Raw genomic sequence first — 21,056 nt, 5'->3', positions numbered from 1 at the left:
TAAATCTATAAATACATGATGAAAAAATACCATGTAAATAAATACATAACTTAATTGATAAACCACATTAATATGTGAATACTCAAATAAATAAATGTTTTAATTGAATTTAGAAATAAATAAATGTCTTATTTATTCATTATGAATTTACTCCTATATTTACATAAATTGTACATTTATTGCACATTTAAAATTACAGACAAATACAGAATAAAATAAATTAAATTAAAATTATTGTTTGAAAGCATTGAAAATTAAAAACAAACAATTAAGGATTATTAAAAAAAAGACATAATTCAAACCAAAATATTAATTAAAAAAAAAATATTAAATGAGTAATAATGTAATTTTTTACTTATTTCTCATTTTATTAAATAGTACATATTTTATATCCAAATTGTACAAATAAATCAAACTAAACTTAAAACACCCCTGTGCTCCACCCCACTTAGTACAGTCTGGTTCCCTCTTGTATTAATTAAATTGGATTCTTCCACTTCCTGTTTGTCAGTCAGCCCTTTGATTGGGAGGAAACGAGGACCTGAGCACGTGCTTCACAGGTAAGACTAACACAATTACAAACAAACCAATAATAATAATAATCACTAACCAGGGATGCTAACAACTCACCTTTAGATGTTTTCTAGACAGCGTCTTCATTGTTTGACAAATATGAGTAAAAGAACTGATCCATATTTTGATATTAAGTAATGATTGATTACTAATCTGCTTCTATGATGGTGTTGAGACAACGAGGGATCAGCTCATCTGTCCTGCAGAGACACGGTATAGATGTTAAAGAAATGCATTTTACTACCTGAGCCACGAGTAAAATTAATAAAGTCTTTGTCATAGCATAGTATGTCGAAAAAAAAAAAGTCATAGTATATTATGTCATTTAAAAAAAAGAGTCATAGTATATTATGTCATTTAAAAAAAAAAGTCATAGTATATTATGTCATTTAAAAAAAAGTCATAGTATATTATGTCATTTAAAAAAAAGAGTCATAGTATATTATGTCATTTAAAAAAAAAAGTCATAGTATATTATGTCATTTAAAAAAAAGTCATAGTATATTATGTCATTTAAAAAAAAGTCATAGTATATTATGTCATTTAAAAAAAAGTCATAGTATATTATGTCATTTAAAAAAAAGTCATAGTATATTATGTCATTTAAAAAAAAGTCATAATATAGTATGTCATTTAAAAAAAAAGAGTCATAGTATAGCATGTCATTTTAAAAACGTCATAGTATAGCATGTCAAAATAAGGTCATAGTATATAGTATGTCGAAAAAAAAATTCATAGTATAGTATGTCGAGAAAAAGACTGATGTCCTTTGCTTCTTTTCTCCCCAGGTAAGTGCAGAGTTTCAGGACCAAAAGTGAGGAGCGGTTTCTTCACTTCATCTACATCTTCCTCATACTGTGCTGGGCTGGTGATATGCTTTTAGTGGTGTTGGAAAGTAGTAGTTGTTGTAGTGGTATTTGTTGTTGTAGTAGTATTAGTTTCCTGTGTGAACGTCTGGTCCATCTGGAGTTGACCTGTCATTTTTTCCGTACTGTTTTCGACATACTATAGTATGATGTTTTTTTCAACATACTATACTATGATGTTTTTTTCAACATACTATACTATGACGTTTTTTTCGACATACTATAGTATGACTTTTTTTTCGACATACTATAGTATGACTTTTTTCGACATACTATACTATGACGTTTTTTTCGACATACTATGGTATGACTTTTTTCGACATACTATACTATGATGTTTTTTTCAACATACTATACTATGACGTTTTTTTCGACATACTATAGTATGACTTTTTTCGACATACTATACTATGACGTTTTTTTCGACATACTATACTATGACGTTTTTTTCGACATACTATAGTATGACTTTTTTTTCGACATACTATACTATGACGTTTTTTTCAACATAATAGTATGACGTTTTTTTCAACATACTATACTATGACGTTTTTTTCGACATACTATGGTATGACTTTTTTCGACATACTATAGTATGACTTTTTTTTCGACATACTATACTATGACGTTTTTTTCAACATAATAGTATGACGTTTTTTTCAACATACTATACTATGACGTTTTTTTCAACATAATAGTATGACGTTTTTTTCAACATACTATACTATGACGTTTTTTTCAACATACTATACTATGACGTTTTTTTCGACATACTATAGTATGACGTTTTTTTCGACATACTATACTATGACGTTTTTTTCGACATACTACAGTATGACTTTTTTTCAACATACTATAGTATGACTTTTTTTTCGACATACTATACTATGACGTTTTTTTCGACATACTATACTATGACGTTTTTTTCGACATACTATACTATGACGTTTTTTTCGACATACTATACTATGACGTTTTTTTCAACATACTATATAGTATGACGTTTTTTTCAACATACTATAGTATGACTTTTTTCGACATACTATACTATGACGTTTTTTTCAACATAATAGTATGACGTTTTTTTCAACATACTATACTATGACGTTTTTTTCAACATACTATATAGTATGACGTTTTTTTCAACATACTATAGTATGACTTTTTTCGACATACTATACTATGACGTTTTTTTCAACATAATATTATGACGTTTTTTTCAACATACTATACTATGACGTTTTTTTCAACATACTATATAGTATGACGTTTTTTTCAACATACTATAGTATGACTTTTTTCGACATACTATACTATGACGTTTTTTTCAACATAATAGTATGACGTTTTTTTCAACATACTATACTATGACGTTTTTTTGACATACTATAGTATGACTTTTTTTTCTTTCGGCATACTATACTATGACTTTTTTTTCGACATACTATACTATGACGTTTTTTTCAACATACTATACTATGACGTTTTTTTCAACATACTATATAGTATGACGTTTTTTTCGACATACTATACTATGACCTTTTTTTCAACATACTATACTATGACGTTTTTTTGACATACTATAGTATGACTTTTTTCTTTCGGCATACTATACTATGACTTTTTTTCAACATACTATAGTATGACTTTTTTTTCAACATACTATACTATGACTTTTTTTTCGACATACTATACTATGATGTTTTTTTCGACATACTATACTATGACTTTAAATTTAAAATGTCATAGTACATAGTATAGATTTTCATGGTACTTAATGAAACTTTACTCAGGTTAAAATGATCATAGTGTTATCATAGTACACTTGTAGAAGTTATTTTATAACTGTAATCATAGTTGTTGTTTTAGGCTCAGATGTTTGTGAATGAGATGCAAATCTCATGTCTTCCTTCTCTTCTTTTCTCCCCAGAAGAGTGCAGCGTCTTCTGAGGATGACTGAGTTCATTCTTCGCTGACTTCATCCACGTCTTCGTCTTCTTCTGTATGAATGCAGACGGTGTAACCAGAAGGATCGGAGGGGGGTCACGCCAAGATCACGCCAACAAAAGTGTATTGTTCTTATCAAAGACTTTATTCATTTTACTCGTGGCTCAGGTAGTAAAATGCATTTCTTTAACATCTATAACGCGTCTCTGCAGGACAGATGAGCCGATCCCTCGTCGTCTCAACACCATCATAGACAGCGACAGGATACCGGTGAGTCCTCTTACTCATAGATTCTAGAAAAGACTACTTGATAATCATCATAAAGGTCATAGTATGTCATGTAGCGTTATTGCACAGAGCGGATTAGTAATCAATCATTACTTAATATAAAAATATGGATCTATAATTAATAACTCAAAATTATGAATCATAAACGGAGGAGAGTGATGACAGTCAGCAATAACAATTCACCCTTATATTCAATTCAATTATTTAATTTAGGACGACACCCAATTTAAAAAAAACAAAAAACAGGGAAAATGTGTGTGTATGTATGTATATATATATATATGTATATATATATATATATACATATATATATATATAGTATAGTATGTCGGAAGAAATCATAAAAAAGTCATAGTATAGTATTTTAATAAAATAGTCCTACTACAGTATGTCCAAAAAATTTAAAAAAAAAAAGAAAAAAGTCATGGTATAGTATGCCAAAAAGAAATTATAAAAAAAACATAGTATAGTATGTCGCAAAAAAAACCATAAAAAGTAATAGAATAGTATGTAAAAAAAAATAGCCATGATATGGTCTACCTGTCTACTTACCTTTTTTAACATTAAAGGGATAGTTCAGGTGTTTTGAAGTGGGGTTGTATGAGGTACTTATCTACAGTCAGTGTATTACCTACAGTAGATGACGGTCAGCACGCCTCCAGTTTTGAGAAGCAGACAGGAGCACCAGCACGGGAGCAAAGCGTGGACGGGGGCAGCAAAACCTAAAATAAATATCAGTTTAAGTGTACGCTCTATTAAGAATATTTTCACCACTTAACCTTACCGTCAGACAGCCCCTTTCTGATGGGGAACTGAAGCCGTTGTATCCATCTATGCTCTAGTCAAAGCCACCAGAGTCCATTGAAAAAACCTGTAATTTTACCTTGCCGAATACGGGAGCTGCTGGTCTACCGCTGCCTCGATCAATTAATTTGTTTGTGTTTATTTATTTATTTATCTAAAAAGGATCCCCATTAGCTGATACCAATGGCACCAGCTAGTCTTCCTGGGGTCTGAAATCATGTACATTAATTTATCACATACATACTATATACAACATCACATTTGTGTTACACCAATAACACTAAAATTTTCAAACATAAATTTCAGATTTCAAATTCATACACAAATGTTCCACAACTTTTGTTTAGCCTCAAGGCCCATCATCAGGGAAAAGGAAATAAGAAAACCATACATGACCAACACTGGACTATCGATCAGCTGTTTAAGTAATGTATTCTTAGATGGTATTTGAATGAGGATTTGTTAGAGGATTGACGGATGTGAAGAGGGCTGCTATTCCAGCGAGTGATGGCGCGGTAAATGACCGTCTTTTTTAAGGCATTAGTTTTTTAGAGTTAACATGATTTGGCCATCACCTGCTGTTCTAGTGAAATGACTGCGAACGTCCCTGCATCTGGTAATTTGACTGTATAAAAACTCGGGTTTAGTAGAATAAATGCTGTTACTAAAGAACGTCGCTGTGCTTAAGGCAAGTCTTTTCTCTACTGGTAACCATGACAGTTTATGATGCAAGCTGTCTGTGTTCGTTCTCATGGGGCAGTGTAACACAAGTCTCGTTTTGGGCAATTTGTAGTTTCCGCAGTATGCTTTTCGGTGCAGAAGACCATACAGGTGAGCAATAGTCCAGGTGGCTTAAACTTAAAGATGTAACTACTTGTCCCAGAACGTGTGCCGGAACATACGGAAGGCATTTTTTTGCCAAGGAGATACCATTTCCCATTTTCCTGACAATTGTTTCTATGTGCTCGACCCATGACAGTTGATTGTCTATAGTTAGTCCCAGTAATGTGACCTTATCCACCTGCTGCATAGGTTCACTGTCCAAGTAGAGATTCATTGTGGGCATAGATGACAGCTTATGACTAGATCCCAAAATAATGGATTTGGTTTTTGAGATATTTAGTACCAACTTATTTTGTTTTATCCAATCATAGACCAAGTTTAGGTCTAAAGATAGAACTCGGTCTAGTTCGCCGCTTGTATTTGCTGCGTAATACAGTGTGGAATCATCGGCGTACATTTGTATACTAGCTTTATGCAATACAGATGGCAAGTCATTTGTGAAGACGGAGTACAGGAGAGGTCCAAGACAGCTGCCCTGCGGCAGGCCACAGTTAAGCCCTTTACTGTTAGACATGCTGCCATTGTAATACACCCTTTGTGTTCTGCATAAAAGATAATTCTTCATAAATGTGATGGCACTTGATCTAAATCCATAACGTTGTAGTTTATTAATTAAAAGGTCATGATCTATGACATCAAATGTCGCGCTGAAATCCAGTAACACTGCACCTGTTATCCTAGAATTATCTATCTCTTTTAGCCAGTCGTCTGTCATTTGCGTTGTCAGTGCGGAACAAGTGGAGTAGTGATGTCTGTAAGCATGTTGAAATGTAGTGTACAGGCCATTACAGTCAAAGTAATCTTGTATTTGTGAATGGACTATTCTCTCCATCAGTTTGCTTAGTACAGGGAGAATACTGATGGGTCTGCTGTTCTGCCCAGTAAATGTTAATCTGCCATCTTTAGGTAAGGGAATTATTTTTGCCTTCTTTCCAAATACTAGGATATATACCTTCCATTAGACATTTATTTAATATGTGACATATGGGACCAGAAATGTAATCGGCTGAGAGACAAAGTACCTTACTGTCCAGCATATCAGGAAGGGCTTTTAACAACTTCCTTACTTCACTCTCATCCACACTGTTAAACTGAAATGAACAACTTTTGTTAATCATTATATTGTTACTTATAAGTTTGAGAGTATTGGAATCCACACTGCTCATATTCTGCCTTAGTGCATCGACCTTATTCACAAAGTAATCATTAAAATAATTGGCTATGTCAAATGGTTTAGTCAAAAACCTGCCATCCGACTGAACAAAAGAAGAAGGGCTCCCAGTTTTATTTCTCCCCATTATTTCATTTAAGGTTCTCCAGAGTTCTTTACCATGTAGTTTCACTGCATTTATTTAATTTTTATAATATTCCTTTTTCATTGTTTTATTCTGTTTCGTCACTCGGTTTCTCAATTGACAATATTTTAGTCTGTCTTCCACAGATCCTGACTTTGCTGATTTGGCTTTGTCTCTCTGTTTCATAAGGTTTTTTAAAGACTCATTGAACCATGGAGCTGGTCTGGATTTGGCGGCATACTTCTTCACGGGAGCACGGTCGTCGACAATCCTCATAAAGATGTTCATAAAAATATGTAAAGAAGCCTCAGGCTCCTGTGTAGCATACACATCGGCCCAGTTTACATTCCTGACATCCTCCAAAAAACGTTCTGAGATGAATTTCTTGTACATTGTCTTATTAATAATTTTGACACCACATTTAGGAATTATTGTGTGACTTTGGTGAATCCGAACTCACCAAAGTCACACAATAACAAACAAACTAACCGATCGAGGCAGCGGTAGACCAGCAGCTCCCGTGTTCTGTGAGGGTAAAATTACTGTTTTTGTCAAAGGAGTCTGGTTGCTTTGGTGAGAGCATAGATAACGGCTTCAGTTCCAATATGCAAACATAGACTGTATAACTGTCTCACCTCAGGGTAAACTGGCAAAAATATTCTATATGTAGCGCATACTTAAATTGATATTGATTTTTTTCGGTGAACCTAAAATACATTTTGCTGCTGCCCGTCCACTTTGGTTCTGTGCTCCTGTCTGCGACTCCAAACTGGGGGTGTGCTGACCGTCATCTACTGTAGGTAATACACCGACTGTGTATCTCATACAAGCCCACTTCAAAACACCCAAACTATCCCTTTAAACACTGGCTCTGTACTGCTGTCCACCACAGTATCTTTTCTGATATCACCAGAGTCAGACACGTTCAAATGCAAGACATTAATTGTTGTGATAAAAGAGAGAATAGTGTCCTGAAATGTGTTTTTCCTTTTTCTGTTAGAGATGGATGCTGGCTCCATTTGTTCCAGTGGCGGGTTCAGGCAGAGTGCAGAGGTGGAGGACCTGGTAAGATATTCCTTTTGACTTTATTTACAACTTGTATTTGTAGCTGAAGGATTTATGAAGCGCATTATTTAGTAGGGGTGGGGGCATAATGAATACAGTATAGTATTGCGGTATTTTGCGTGGCAATATTGAATCGATACACAGACACCAAGTATCAAACTTTTATTATATAAACTATTAATCTCTTAACAATCTGATGGCTATTGTGTCTTTCAGAGGTTGTAGCTGCTCAGTTTTAAAGCTAGAGTGATACTGGTATCATATGAAACTAGAAAACCTAAGGAATCCATGTCATGTTAGATTTTGGGAAGAATTGTAAATAACGCTCTATATTAAAATTTTGGCGAGGAAAAACGGGCATGGCCATTTTCAAAGGGGTCCCTTGACCTAGATACAGTGCCTTCAGAAAGTATTCAGACCCCTTCACTTTTTTCACATTTTGTTATGTTGCAGCCTTACGCTAAAATCGATAAAATTACTTTTTCTCCTCATCAATCTAAATGAGACACCCTAATAACAAAGTGGAAACAGAATTTTAGAAATTTTTGCAAATTTATTAAAAAGGAAAAACTGAAATATCACATTGACATAAGTATTTAGACCCTTTACTCAGTACTTAGTCGAAGCACCTTTGGCAGCAATTACAGCATCGAGTCTTCTCGGGTATGACGCGACAAGCTTTGCACACCTGGATTTGGGGAGTTTCTGCCATTCTTCTCTGCAGATCCTCTCAAGCTCTGTCAGGTTGGATGGGAACCGTCGGCGGAGACTCATCTTCAGGTCTCTCCAGAGATGTTTGATTGGGTTCAAGTCAGGGCTCTGGCTGGGCCACTCAAGGACATTCACAGAGTTGTCCCTAAGCCACTCCTGAGTTGTCTTGGCTGTGTGCTTAGGGTCATTGTCCTGTTGGAAGGCAAACCTTCGGCCCAGTCTGAGGTCCTGAGCGCTCTGGACCAGGTTTTCATTAAGAATATCTATGTACTTTGCGCCGTACAGCTTTCCCTCACCAGTCCCTGCCGCTGAAAAACACCCCCAAAGCATGATGCTGCAACCACCATGCTTCAGGTGATGGGCAGGTGATGAGCGGTGCCTGGTTTTCTCCAGACATAACGCTTAGAATTGAGGCCAAACAGTTCAATCTTGGTTTCATCAGACCAGAGAATCTTGTTTCTCACAGTCTGAGTGTCCTTGCAATCTCCAAGCGGGCTTTAATGTCCGTCTGGCCACTCTGCCATAAAGCCCAGATCGGTGAAGTGTTGCAGTGACAGTTGTCCTACTGGAAGTTTCTCCCATCTCCACACAGGATCTCTGGAGCTCAGCCAGAGTGACTATCGGGTTTTCGGTCACCTCTCTTAGCAAGGCCCTTCTTCCCCGATGCTCAGTTTGGCTGGGCGGCCAGCTCTAGCGAGAGTCCCGGTTGTTCCAAACTTCATCCATTTAAGAATTACGGAGGCCACCGTGCTCTCGGGGACCTTCAATGCAGCAGCATTTTTTTGTAGCCTTCTGCAGATCTGTGCCTCGACACAATCCTGTCTCTGAGCTCTGTAGACGGTTCCTTTGACCTCATGGTTTGGTTTTTGCGTTGATATGCGTTGTCAGCTGTGACACCTTATGTAGACAGGTGTGTGCCTTTCCAAATCATGTCCAATCAATTGAATTTACTACAGGTGGACTCCAGTCAAGGTGGAGAAACATCTCAAAGATGATTGAGGGAAATGGGAGGCACCTGAGCTAAATTTCAAGTGTAATAGCAAAGAGTCTGAATACTTATGTCAATGTGATATTTCAGTTTTTCCTTTTGAATACATTTCTAAAATTCTGTTTCCACTTTGTCATCATGGTGTATTGAGTGTAGATTGATGAGGGACAAAAATTATTTTATGGATTTTAGCATAAAGCTGCAACATATGAAAATGTGAAAAAAGTGAAGGGGTCTGAATACTTTGTGAAGGCACTGTATGTAAAGCAAAACTCTGAGACGAACAAACTGTATCTTATTAAATAAAACAGATGTTGTCAAACTGTCGACATCTCACGGCTTTGGTTTGACCTCCCGGTCACATTAGTAACCTGTCTCCTTCTTGTCTTCAGATGATGTCAGTGGAGAGAGTGGTGGAGTACACCGAACTGGAGAGCGAAGCACACTGGGAAACCCAGAAGCGTCCTCCTCCCGATTGGCCCAGCAAAGGCCAGGCGACCTTCGACCGGGTCAGCTTCTCCTACGGCGGCGACGGCGCTGCAGAACCTGAAAGCAATGTTCCGACACAAAGAGAAGGTCAGCCGTCTTTAGTCTTCAGAGGACTGAATTCATCACGTTCAACCTAAACTAATACATTAAACCAGATTCTTCTCTCCCGTGCTTCAGGTTGGTATTGTGGGGTGAACCGGTGCTGGGAAAAGCTCTCTGGTCTCAGCTCTGTTCCGCATGGCAGAACCTCAGGGGAAGATCTACATCGACGGGGTTCTGACCTCTGAGATCGGCCTCCACGACCCGCGCCAGAAGATGTCCATCATTCCTCAGGTAAACATCAACTCACCTCCTCTTATTGGCTGTTAAAACGCACACACGCAGAGGAAACAATCTGGGGACGTCCCGATCAAGTTGTTTTGGTTCCGATTCTTATATTTACCTAAAGGTTGATTCAATATGAATCAATCAATCAATCAATCAATTGAGTATTAATATTGATAGGTATCTTTAGATTTTAATGGTACTTACTACTCTTGCCAATACTGCTTATTGATCCGGTACTTTAACGGTACTCTGAACGATTTGTTTTTGTTGTTTTTAGAGAAAAAATGAAACAAATTAATAACAGGATTAACATTGCTTTATTTTGTCATAAATAATGTATATACATTAACATTCGAGTAGCAACTGCAACAGTATTGTTTAGAACAAATCACTGAAAATGTGATTATTGAAATGTAAAAAAAAAAAAAATACAAAATATTTCTAGTATAAGAAGCGGTCATGTTTTGAACAAATCACTATTATAAACTATAATGTGAGGGTGAATTGGGCAACTAGGGATGAAGGAAAACATCTGTTGAAAACGGTGCATTTCTCCACCTGTATCTGATACACTTTGGCTCGATGTTTTTGACAGATATCTTGTTTTTCCGCCCTTACAAGCAAAAAACGTGTCGCTCTTTTGGCAACAATCATTGTCTGCATCGACTAAACTGAAGTAGAACCACACTTTGGACTGGTTTGTTCTCTACGCCACTGTCGCTAAGAGCCGGGTCTCTTTGACAACAGGCCGAAAGAGCGATCTCTCCTCTGGATTTGAAAATGCATCTTTTAATTTTATAACAAATTACAAACAGAGTTTGCGAGTTCAAAGGTGCAAGATAACATTGATGTGGCCGAAATAAATAGGAAATACATTTTTGTAATTGATTTGCACAGCGGTGCTACAAACACACAGTAGGGTTCAGTAAGGATCAGATCGGATTTTGGTTCAAAATTGATATGAATTAATTTTCAGGCATCTCGCTGCACGTCTGTATATCTGTTTCTCCTCTCTGCCACACTGCTTTACTGTGGCCTATTTCAGAATAAGGGCTCTTAACCTGAGCCCAAAACAGAAACAATTCACTAATTACAAAGGTTAAAATAGCTGGAGACTGAACTACATTAAAGTCCTCCCTCTCCCCTGTTTTCCAGGACCCAGTGTTGTTTACAGACTCCACGAGGAAGAGCTCCAGCAGCCGGCGCGTCTGTCCACAGCCGTCCTCAAGAAGAACCGCATCCCGGTCATCGACGAGGCCACGGCCAACGCGGACCCCAGGTACCGCTGACACAACTCGCCTCACCGGCAGGGGAAAAGTGACGCATACTGCACCAGAACTGCACACAATGTGACCTTTTATTTTTTTCACCATCAAAAGTGTAATGTTCTTATCAAAGTCTTTATTCATTTTACTTGTGGATTTCTTTAACATCTACGACGCGTCTCTACAGGACAGAAGAGCCGATCCAGAGAACCATCCCGGACAAGTTCAGAGAATGCACCGCGCTCACCGTCTCAACACCATCATATACAGCGACAGGATGCCGGTGAGTCCTCCTACTCATAGACTCTAGAAAAGAGTACTTGTTTATCACCATACAAGTCATCGTATAGCACGTTATGAAAAAGACAGCGACGTACATAAAATTTGCCTTGGCGGAGGTCATACTACAGTATGTTGAAAAAAAATGTCATAGTATGCTCTAAAAATACATCACAGTATATGTTGAAAAAAGTGGCTTAGATGAAATTCAACTTTATTGTCATTGCACACAGTACAACTGAAGAAGCTATGTTGCTTGCGGTGGCGTTGGCATGAAAGAGTAGCAGAACAAGCTGTGAACAAGCTGTGAACTAGAGGACAGGAAGGTAAGTCACACCTGCTGCGATTAGTGATTGGCAGTGGCTAGTTGTCAAGTTGAGCAGTGTGTTTGGTTTCTGAGCGCTGCGATTGGCCGGTTTGCAATCTGGAACAAGCGCGGTCAGCTGTTGCGCAATCAGTCTCGGGGCAAGTTCAGGTGCGCCTGCCAGCACATAAGCCGGGAGTTTGTGGAGCGACAGCCAGGTAGCGGCAGTCGGGTAGCGACAGTCGGGTTGCGCATAGACGTGATTGTTTGCGCAGACGCTCATTTTGCGAAGACCGAATTTTGCAAAGACTGTCCTTTGCAGAGATCAGTCTTTGCAAACTTCGGTCTTCGCAAAATGAGCGTCTGCGGAAAAGGGCGAGGGCACGGGGCTATGCACGAAGTGCTGCAGGATTTTCTCCAGGTTTGTCTTTTTTTTTCCTGCATTCTCTTGATACCATGTGCCTGACATGTGCTACAAACATTTGCCTGTCTTTCAGAGTCCTTCAATCCTGAACCAAACCTCATGGCTGCCCTTTGTCTGAATCCTCTCTTCTCAACCTCGCAACAAAAGAACCTGCAAGACGCCAGCAGAAGTGCTGTTACCGACAGATGGACGCAAAGAACTTCTGAGGTAAAAGACGCAAGTGCCTTACTTTTTAAGCTTCCTACTGCTAACCCAGACTTAAACCGAGTCTGCCGTCTCACTTTGCACGCAGGAACAAACCGAGTTGGCGCCAATCTTTGACCTCTGGAGAAACAAAGGATTGAACCAAAACTCTCCAAACGTGACTCCTCCGACATCAAAATGCTTTTCTTCCGTGGACTGGGTAAAGTACCTGGTCCTACCTTAGCACAGCATTAGCGGATGGCTGAGCGAGAGACTGTTTAACCTCTGTCGATGTACATTTACTGATTACATTAAATACTGTTTGTTGCTTTTTGTGTGTGACTATTTGTAGTTAGGAGATTTGGGTAGACGTGTTTAGTTACGCTTCACGCAGAGAAAAGTTCTTGCTTGCTAACTTGACTATCTGACCCGACACACATGAATATTAAAATCTCTAATCGCACGCAAAGACAGACGACTTGTCTTCTTGTCTCGAGATGGCAAGTTAGTTATAACAGATTAAACCAGTGGACCCTATTTTCAGTTAAGCTGTGGTTTAGGCTGCTGAAGAAATTACAATTGGAGAAACGTGCGGGGGTCTCGGGTTGGGAGAGGTATTCGGTAGGTTTCTGTTCAGTCGCCTCAAAAAGGTCAACTGCGGAGCTGTCGGGATTTAGCGGATACATTTGGACTGGAAAAGCGGGACTTTCAAGTACCTGCAAGTTAGAGATTACTTTAAGAAAAAAATACAAAGCGTAAAAACAATTACAATTTCATTACTGTATTCTCTGACGCGTATACAAAAGAGAAAAGTAAAAAGTTGGTTTCCAAACTATATGGAAGTATACAAGACTCTAAGAACCAAGCATTAAACACAAATGGGAGAAAGAGTCAGACTCGCAAATAACACAGGAGGGCTGGACAGAGATATGCGAGACTCGGGCAACTGCTGCAAACTCGGGATCCCGGAGGGAGTTTGGATGGAAGAACGTAGTGTGATTTTTCATTACTCCTAAATTAGGACGTGCCCTAAAATACAGCCATATTGGCAAGAGGTGGCAACTGAGATCCATAAAATAATTGGAATAAAGTTAAAATACCACAAATTGTTTTTCACAAAGATAAATATTTAATAAAGATTCTCTTGGCAAGTAGTAAGAAAGCCATAACGCAAAAGTGGAGACATTCACTTTATATATTCTGTACATAAATAGGAAATACAAAACCCATTTAAAACAATTAAGCAAACGGTGTTTTACTGAATTTTATTTATTAATTCTATTTGTGCTTTTTATAACTTAGTAGCACATAAACAAACTGAAGTACTAGCCCTGACTGAAACCTGAAATCTGTCCGCAAAACACCACTACCGCACCAGCTGCGCTCTCTTTCTCCTCCAGTTTAAACACTATTGATCAAAACGTCAGTGGCGCAACTCATTATTCCTCCTCCGACCTCTAGTCTGCTCGCTCCAAACACGTTCGCCTTACGCTTACCGATAAGATTTCAACCGTCAGTAATCTCTTCTCTGAGCCTGACTGACTCGGCCTGCGGCCTACAGCTAAAAGTACCAATCCTACCTACCGCCTACTACCTTTCCTGTCAAAAATACTAAAGCACAAAGTCTTTAATCAAGTCTCTGAATTCTACCATCCGGCTTAGAATATGGCACTTTATTCTTAGTAGAAAACAAGCAAACTACAAACGAACAAACTACTGTAGGGAACAGGTTTGGTTATTAGCTAATTAATAAATAACAATTATCAATAAACATTAATAATGAACGGGGCACCACCCTGGAATCAGGGACCAATAACCAAAACGTTAATTCAGTCTCATAAGGGGATTGTTCACTCCAAATGCCAGTATTTAAACACTACTTTACACTTAGGAGATGAAGGGTGAAGGGTGAATCCGAGCACTAACTCTCACAACCGGCTGTTACCGCAATACAAATGCACAATAAACACAGCCAACTGCTATTTAAAGTAAGACCATTTATTTAAATATAGTAATATCAATCAACAACACTCCAACAACATCAATCTAAATCAATAGTTATTAAACAGTAGTAATTAATGATTAACAACACTTTCAATAAACAAATGGATATTCTACAAGGCAGCTCTAAGCACTAAACTAGAATCAAGCAAAACACAAAAGCAAGACAATGTGTGTTTGTGATCACGTTAGCCAGCCGTGCACTGGTCTTTTACTAATAAACTACAGCTACAGATCTTCACGTTTTGGCAGAAGCTAACATAAGGAGAAGCCCACAGCGTGGAGCACACAGTCAGCAACAGTAAACAAAGCATAACAAACAAGCCAAGCAAGTAAAGCAAACAAATGGACTCAGCGGTCTGTACGTTTAGTACAAATCAACAATAGTTATTAACTTATTAGAATACACAATTTCACTAGTCTCTGCCCAGACACAAGCCTCTTACTTGAATCGCTTCTCCGAAGCGATATTGGCGTATATCGTTGTTAATTGGTCCGGCGGTGTCGCGCGGGCTCGGACAATAACGGGCCATTATGATGCTGATGAACGGAAGGGCTGATCCTCCGTGTGGCAGCGGATGGGAAAGCAGCCAGAAATGAAGGAAAAGGCGATGCGCGCTTTTCCTTGGTGAAGAACGGGGTCCTTAGGCCGCTCTTTATCGCCCAGGACCTGGTGAGGCCCCTACACTACGAACAAACTACGAACAAACTACGAACAGGGAAAAAAAAAAATAAAAAGAAAGATTAGGACAAAAGACTTGGAAAAAACTACCATCACACATTTAAGTACCATCAGCCATTGAACTACGATTAACTGGCATTAAACTAGGAATGTCTGATGGTAGTTTATTTAAACTACCAACAAAATACCAAACTACCACCAAAAGACAGCGAAAAACTACCATCAGACATTAAATACGGATAGACTACCATAAAACTATGATAGATCATAGAGCATACTATACTATGAAATTTAGTTATATTATGACATTTTTACAGCAAACAAGTCAAATAAACAAGTAAACAAAACATCAAATATTCAAATGCTCCAATCAATACATTTACTTCCTCTCTTAAGCACCACTTCCTGTTTGAGTTCCTGGCTGGATCTTGTCCTTCACAGTCTTTTCCACAGTATGGTGTTTTAATGACTTACCTTCTCCGCCGCCGCACTCCTTCCTGCAGCCTCGGCTACTGTCTCCAAGCGCTGGACCTGGGGCGACGGAGCATTCTCCGTAGCTGTCCCGTCCCTCTGGAAGTCGCTCCCCAAACACGTCCGAGACTGCGCCGGTCTGTTGAAATCACAAAACAAACCTCGCCTTTTTACAACTGCTTTAAATGTGTGATTAATGTTGTGTGTTGTATATTGTTGCCGTGTTGTTTGAATAAACTGTTGTACCGTGAAAAGCTATGCTATGTACTATGACGTATTTGTAGAGCATACTATACTATATCTTTTTCGACATACTATGACATTTATGCATTTTTCTCTACATACAGTACAGTACAGTATTTTTTTCGACATACTATACTATGACGGATTTTTTTCTACATACTATACTCTGACGTATTTTTAGATCATACTATGCAATGGTATATTTTTAGAGCATACTATATTATGAAATTTTTTTCAACATACTATACTATGACTTTTTTTTAACATACTATACAATGCCATTTTTGTCGACTGACTTTTTTTTCAACGTATGATATGACTTTTTAAAGATTTTTTTTACATACTATATGACTATATTTTTTCAAAAACTATACTATGACTTTTTAATGATTTTTTTGACATACTATATGACTATTCTTTTGACATATTATACCATGAATTTTTATATGGCATACTATACTATGACATTTTATGACCTACTATACTATGACTTTATAATGACATACCATGACATTTTTATGGCATAATATGCTACATCATACTATTGTAAGACATTTTTGTGACATACTATATTATGATATTTAATGACAAACTAAACTATAGCATGCCATACTGTGACTTTTTTATGGAATTCTGTACTATGACATACGATAACTATTTATGACATACTATACTTTGAGATTTTTATATGACAATATAATGACAAACTATACTGTGACTTTTTATGACATTTTTATATACATAATAAATTATGACTTTTTTTATGGCATACTATACTGTGACTGATTTTTTTGACATACCATACGATGACTTTTTATGACATTTTTATATTCATAATAAACTATGACTTTTTTATGGAATACTTTACTATGACTTTTTAGTATTCTTTGTATTAACTGTGTTCCTTCAATTATCCTTTATTAATTTTATTACCTTTGTTTTATATTTATTCAATTATTTTCTGTTAGTAGTACGGTCAAGTAGTTAGTCAAATAAACATTTAATTTTATAAAGAACTTGGTTACTTGATTTGTGTGTATATAAACAACTAAAATCACTGTTCACCATGTGCAAGAACTCAATGAGACTCAATTGATTAATATGAAATTTTGAAGTTTACCCTGTTTCTTTTTCAAAATTGGGTGCCGTCCTAAATGAAATAATTGAATTGGATATAAGGGTGAATTGTGATTGCTGACTGTCATCACTCTCCTTCACATTTTACAACAATTCATGGGTTTATGATTCCTAATTTTGAGTTATTAATTCTAGATCCATATTTTGATATTTAGTAATGATTGATTACTAATCTGCTCTATGCAATAACGCTACATGACTTCATGACATACTATGACCTTTATGATGATAAACAACAACTCTTTTCTAGAATCTATGAGTAAGAGGACTCACCGGTCTATGATGGTGTTGAGACGACGAGGTATCGGCTCATCTGTCCTGCAGAGACACGGTAGAGATGTTAAAGAAATGCATTTTACTACCTGAGCCACGAGTAAAATGAATAAAGTCTTTGATAAGAACAATAAGCTTTTGTTGGCGGGATCTTTTGAGTTTGTAACTGCTGCACTAGTGGTTTGATGTGGTTTGATGTTCTATGTTATGATACAGTTCTAATTACCAGATGAAAAATGCTTCCCTTTTCTAACATGCAGATCATAACTATGTCTAAAAGCACCAACATACTTGCTTTCACTGCACGTTTGCTACAGCAGGACCAGCAGCTACAGCAGGAAGCTTTGAAGACAAACTAATAGGAGGAATAAAAACGGAGTACACAGTACTACTGCATGCATTTTTTGCCAATGAGGTGAGTTGTGTCAACAGTACCTGGGGTCCACGTTGGCCGTGGCCTCGTGGATGACCAGGATGCAGTTCTTCCTCAGGATGGCACTGGCCAGACACACCAGCTGCCTCTGGCAAACGCTGAAGTTGGAGCCCGACTCGGCCAGAACCGTCTCCTCCACCGCGGACTTCAGCTGCACCTGCAGGGAACGCCGAGTGAGTGATTGCCTGACGCACACGACAATGGAAGCTAGAAGATCAACTGCTGGAGTGTGCTGATTGGATACTGACCTCCTCCAGAGCCTTCATTATATTCTAAATATAGCATACACTTAAACTGATTTTTTTCATGTTTCTAAAATCCGTTTTGCTGCCGGCCCCGTCCGCAGCAGTACATTGCTTTGCTCCCGTTCTGGTACTCCTGTCTGATTCTCCAAACTCCAACTACTGTAGGTAATACACTGACTATGGTGAAGAACCTCATACAACCCCACTTCAAAACAACCAAACTATCACTTTAATATGAAAAGATTAAAATTCTTCCTTACGGTCTCTGAGCAGCAGGCGGCCAAAGGTGGTGACGGTAACAAAGATGGAGCAGATGCCGTGGAGACGGACAGCGAACCAGCGAGAGGTGGTCAGCAACAGTAACCAGGCCTCTGTTCAGGACGAGGACATAGATTATAGACGCTGCACTGACGCAGCTCACAAATGCTTGATATTGATGAGCAGTGAATGTAAAGGTGCTGAGGCTGAGGAGAACCTGAGTGCAGGTCCTGCTGGGCATCGAAGGCTTTCTGGAACCTCTCCTCTGCTCCAAAGGCTCGGATGGTCCACAGGCCCTGAAGAGACGACGACAGGTGGGGCAACACTGGACTCCGAGCTGCAGGACAGATGAAAAAAAAGTATAAGGGCTTACAACATTATGATATAAGTCTGTGATTATTATTATGTCTCATAAGTTGTTGCAGCAATTTTTGGGTTGAAACCATTTGTTACACAGATTAGGTGCTAAATTGAACAATTAACTATAATTAATATTAACTCTACAATTTACCAAATAACATTACGTTAGTTTTGTTCACGTTTAATGATAATTTGTTTTTATATCAAACCATATTTTTACTTTGCTCATTTCTTTAGTGATGTCCTCTCAATACCCAATTTATGTAATCCAAGACTGTTTAGGGACCCCAGTATGCAGAAATATTCAAACACCATTTTAGAATAGGAGAAATCACCAATCAATTTTCAGGTCACCTGCCACCATGGCAGACAGGTTTTCCTTATATTAAGAAATATTATTTTTAAAAAGCAATTCTCAAGCCTAAATTAAATATATGGTAACACTTCATTTTACAGGTCAACAAATTTCATGGTAATTAGGTGATAATTAGCAAGTAACCTATTTGAAATTTCTTTGGAATTACCCCAATATTTACCTATAAATTTATTGAAAATTACTTTATTATAAACATTATTTCATAATCATATTCTGCTATTTCTCAATAGCTGGTAATTTATTTAATACATTTCCAGGGTAAAGAACACAAAGTTAATTGATCTGCTTTATTTCCATGTCTGCTGGTATATTGATGATAATTAGCAAATAACTTCTTTTAAATTTCTTTAAAAACTCTCTGAATCATGACATTAGCTTCCAGGTTACATCTGTGTTGACAATACACAATTCACAATGGTGAGATTTGTGTCTTTTATTAGTTTTGGTTTTCCACCTCCGATGAAGAGCAGCGCCTAAGGGCCCTATTTTAAAGATTATATACTATTTTAGCATATAATTATTAAATCATGTTTGTAATAAAGTAATTTAATTTAGGTAAATATTGGGGTAATTCCAGAGAAATTTCAAATAGGTAACTTGCCAATTATCAACTAATTACCATGAAATTTGCAGACCTGTAACATGAAGTGTTACCAAACATAGTCATGCATTAAGGTTACATATATTACATAATTCTACAGTCTGGTACCACTGACTCAGAGTTTACAATTTTAAAACCTATATTTCAGAAGTGGCATACAAAAACGTTAATTTCAGACCCTGAATCCAAGACTGTTTGACACCAGTATGCAGAAATATTAAAAAAAATACACCATTTTAGAATATCATAAAATAGCACATTTATAGTGCATTCAAATAAAGTAGGTCAGATTTCAAAGTGCCTGTTGTGCAATTAGAAAAAGTTCCCACAGCTGTGTCCGGTCTGTGCAATCAATCAATCAATCAATCAATCAATCAATGCAACTCTTACTGTGTTATGTTATCAGTTCTTTTACTAATATTTGTCAAACAATGAAGAAAACATACACACAAAGGTGAGTTTTTAGCATGGTTAGTGATTATTGTTGGTTTGTTTGTAATTGTTTTAGTCTTACCTGTTTGAAGCGCGTGCTCAGGTCCTCGTTTCCTCCCAATCAAAGGTCCGACTGACAAACAGGAAGTGGAAGAATCCAATGTCATTAATACAAGAGGGAACCAGACTGTACCAAGTGGAGGTGGAGCACAGGGGTGTTTGTTTGGCTTAGTTTGATTTATTTGCACAATTTGGATATAAAATATGCACTATTTAATAAAATAAAAAATGACATTATTACTCATCAAAAACAAAACAACAAATGAACGACCAGAAAACACACATATATATATATATGATTTTTTTTTTTAATTAATATTTTAGTTTGAATTATGTATTTTTTTTACAGCTTGTTGCTACTAATTGGATGTTAATTCCAGTTTGCATAACTCAAAATTGTGTTTGTAATCAAAGAAAAGTGTTAAATCACTTTAAAAGTTGCAGGTTTGTATTCAACATAAAGAAGTGAGGGGAGAAAAAGTAATCTTTAATATTTCACTCATTCAGTCCATCACAATAACAAAAGTGTCAGGATTGAGTGAAATGTGCCATGGTGACGCTCATTTAAAATCACAATATTACAAACAAACATTATGCCACGTATAAATGTGAAATCTCCCAAGTTTTTTTATATATGTATATATATATATATATATATACATACATACATATACATATATAAACATATATACATATATATACACACATATATATATATATGTATAGATACATATATACATATATATTCATATATATATACACATATACAGTATATACATACATATATATAGATATACACACATACACATATATATATACTTATATACACATAT

The 21,056-nt window shown here is 37.0% G+C and overlaps 1 protein-coding gene across 4 annotated transcripts; it reads right to left on the bottom strand.

The window, feature by feature from the left end:
* Positions 1-731: 731 nt before the first annotated feature.
* On the bottom strand, positions 732-20,381 carry LOC141762751 (ATP-binding cassette sub-family C member 4-like). Of its 4 annotated transcripts, none has more exons than XM_074626801.1 (5): positions 20,246-20,381; positions 18,612-18,731; positions 18,397-18,507; positions 17,894-18,048; positions 732-773 (listed from the first exon to the last, which is right to left on the bottom strand). In XM_074626801.1, exons 1-5 carry the CDS (start codon positions 20,328-20,330, stop codon positions 765-767), a joined length of 480 nt encoding a protein of 159 aa, XP_074482902.1. In that variant the 5' UTR covers positions 20,331-20,381; the 3' UTR covers positions 732-764. The 4 variants fall into 4 exon arrangements, with proteins under 4 accessions (XP_074482902.1, XP_074482904.1, XP_074482901.1 ...); XM_074626800.1 differs by lacking the exon at positions 732-773 and adding an exon at positions 17,649-17,813; XM_074626803.1 differs by lacking the exon at positions 17,894-18,048.
* Positions 20,382-21,056: the final 675 nt, after the last annotated feature.

The sequence above is a fragment of the Sebastes fasciatus genome, chromosome 24 (genome assembly GCF_043250625.1).
Source record: "Sebastes fasciatus isolate fSebFas1 chromosome 24, fSebFas1.pri, whole genome shotgun sequence".
In the NCBI taxonomy this organism is placed as follows: Eukaryota; Metazoa; Chordata; class Actinopteri; order Perciformes; family Sebastidae; genus Sebastes; species Sebastes fasciatus.
Note: the sequence above shows the minus strand (reverse complement) of the source record. Positions and strands in the feature narration are given on the sequence as shown.

Coding starts and splice junctions, on each gene's coding strand:
- LOC141762751 (XM_074626800.1), bottom strand. CDS start 20,330: ATGACATTGGATTCTTCCACTTCCTGTTTGTCAGTCGGACCTTTGATT. Junction 18,732..20,245: donor TGAGCACGCGCTTCAAACAG/GTAAGACTAAAA, acceptor TCTGTCCTGCAG/CTCGGAGTCCAGTGTTGCCC. Junction 18,508..18,611: donor CCAGCAGGACCTGCACTCAG/GTTCTCCTCAGC, acceptor CGTCCTGAACAG/AGGCCTGGTTACTGTTGCTG.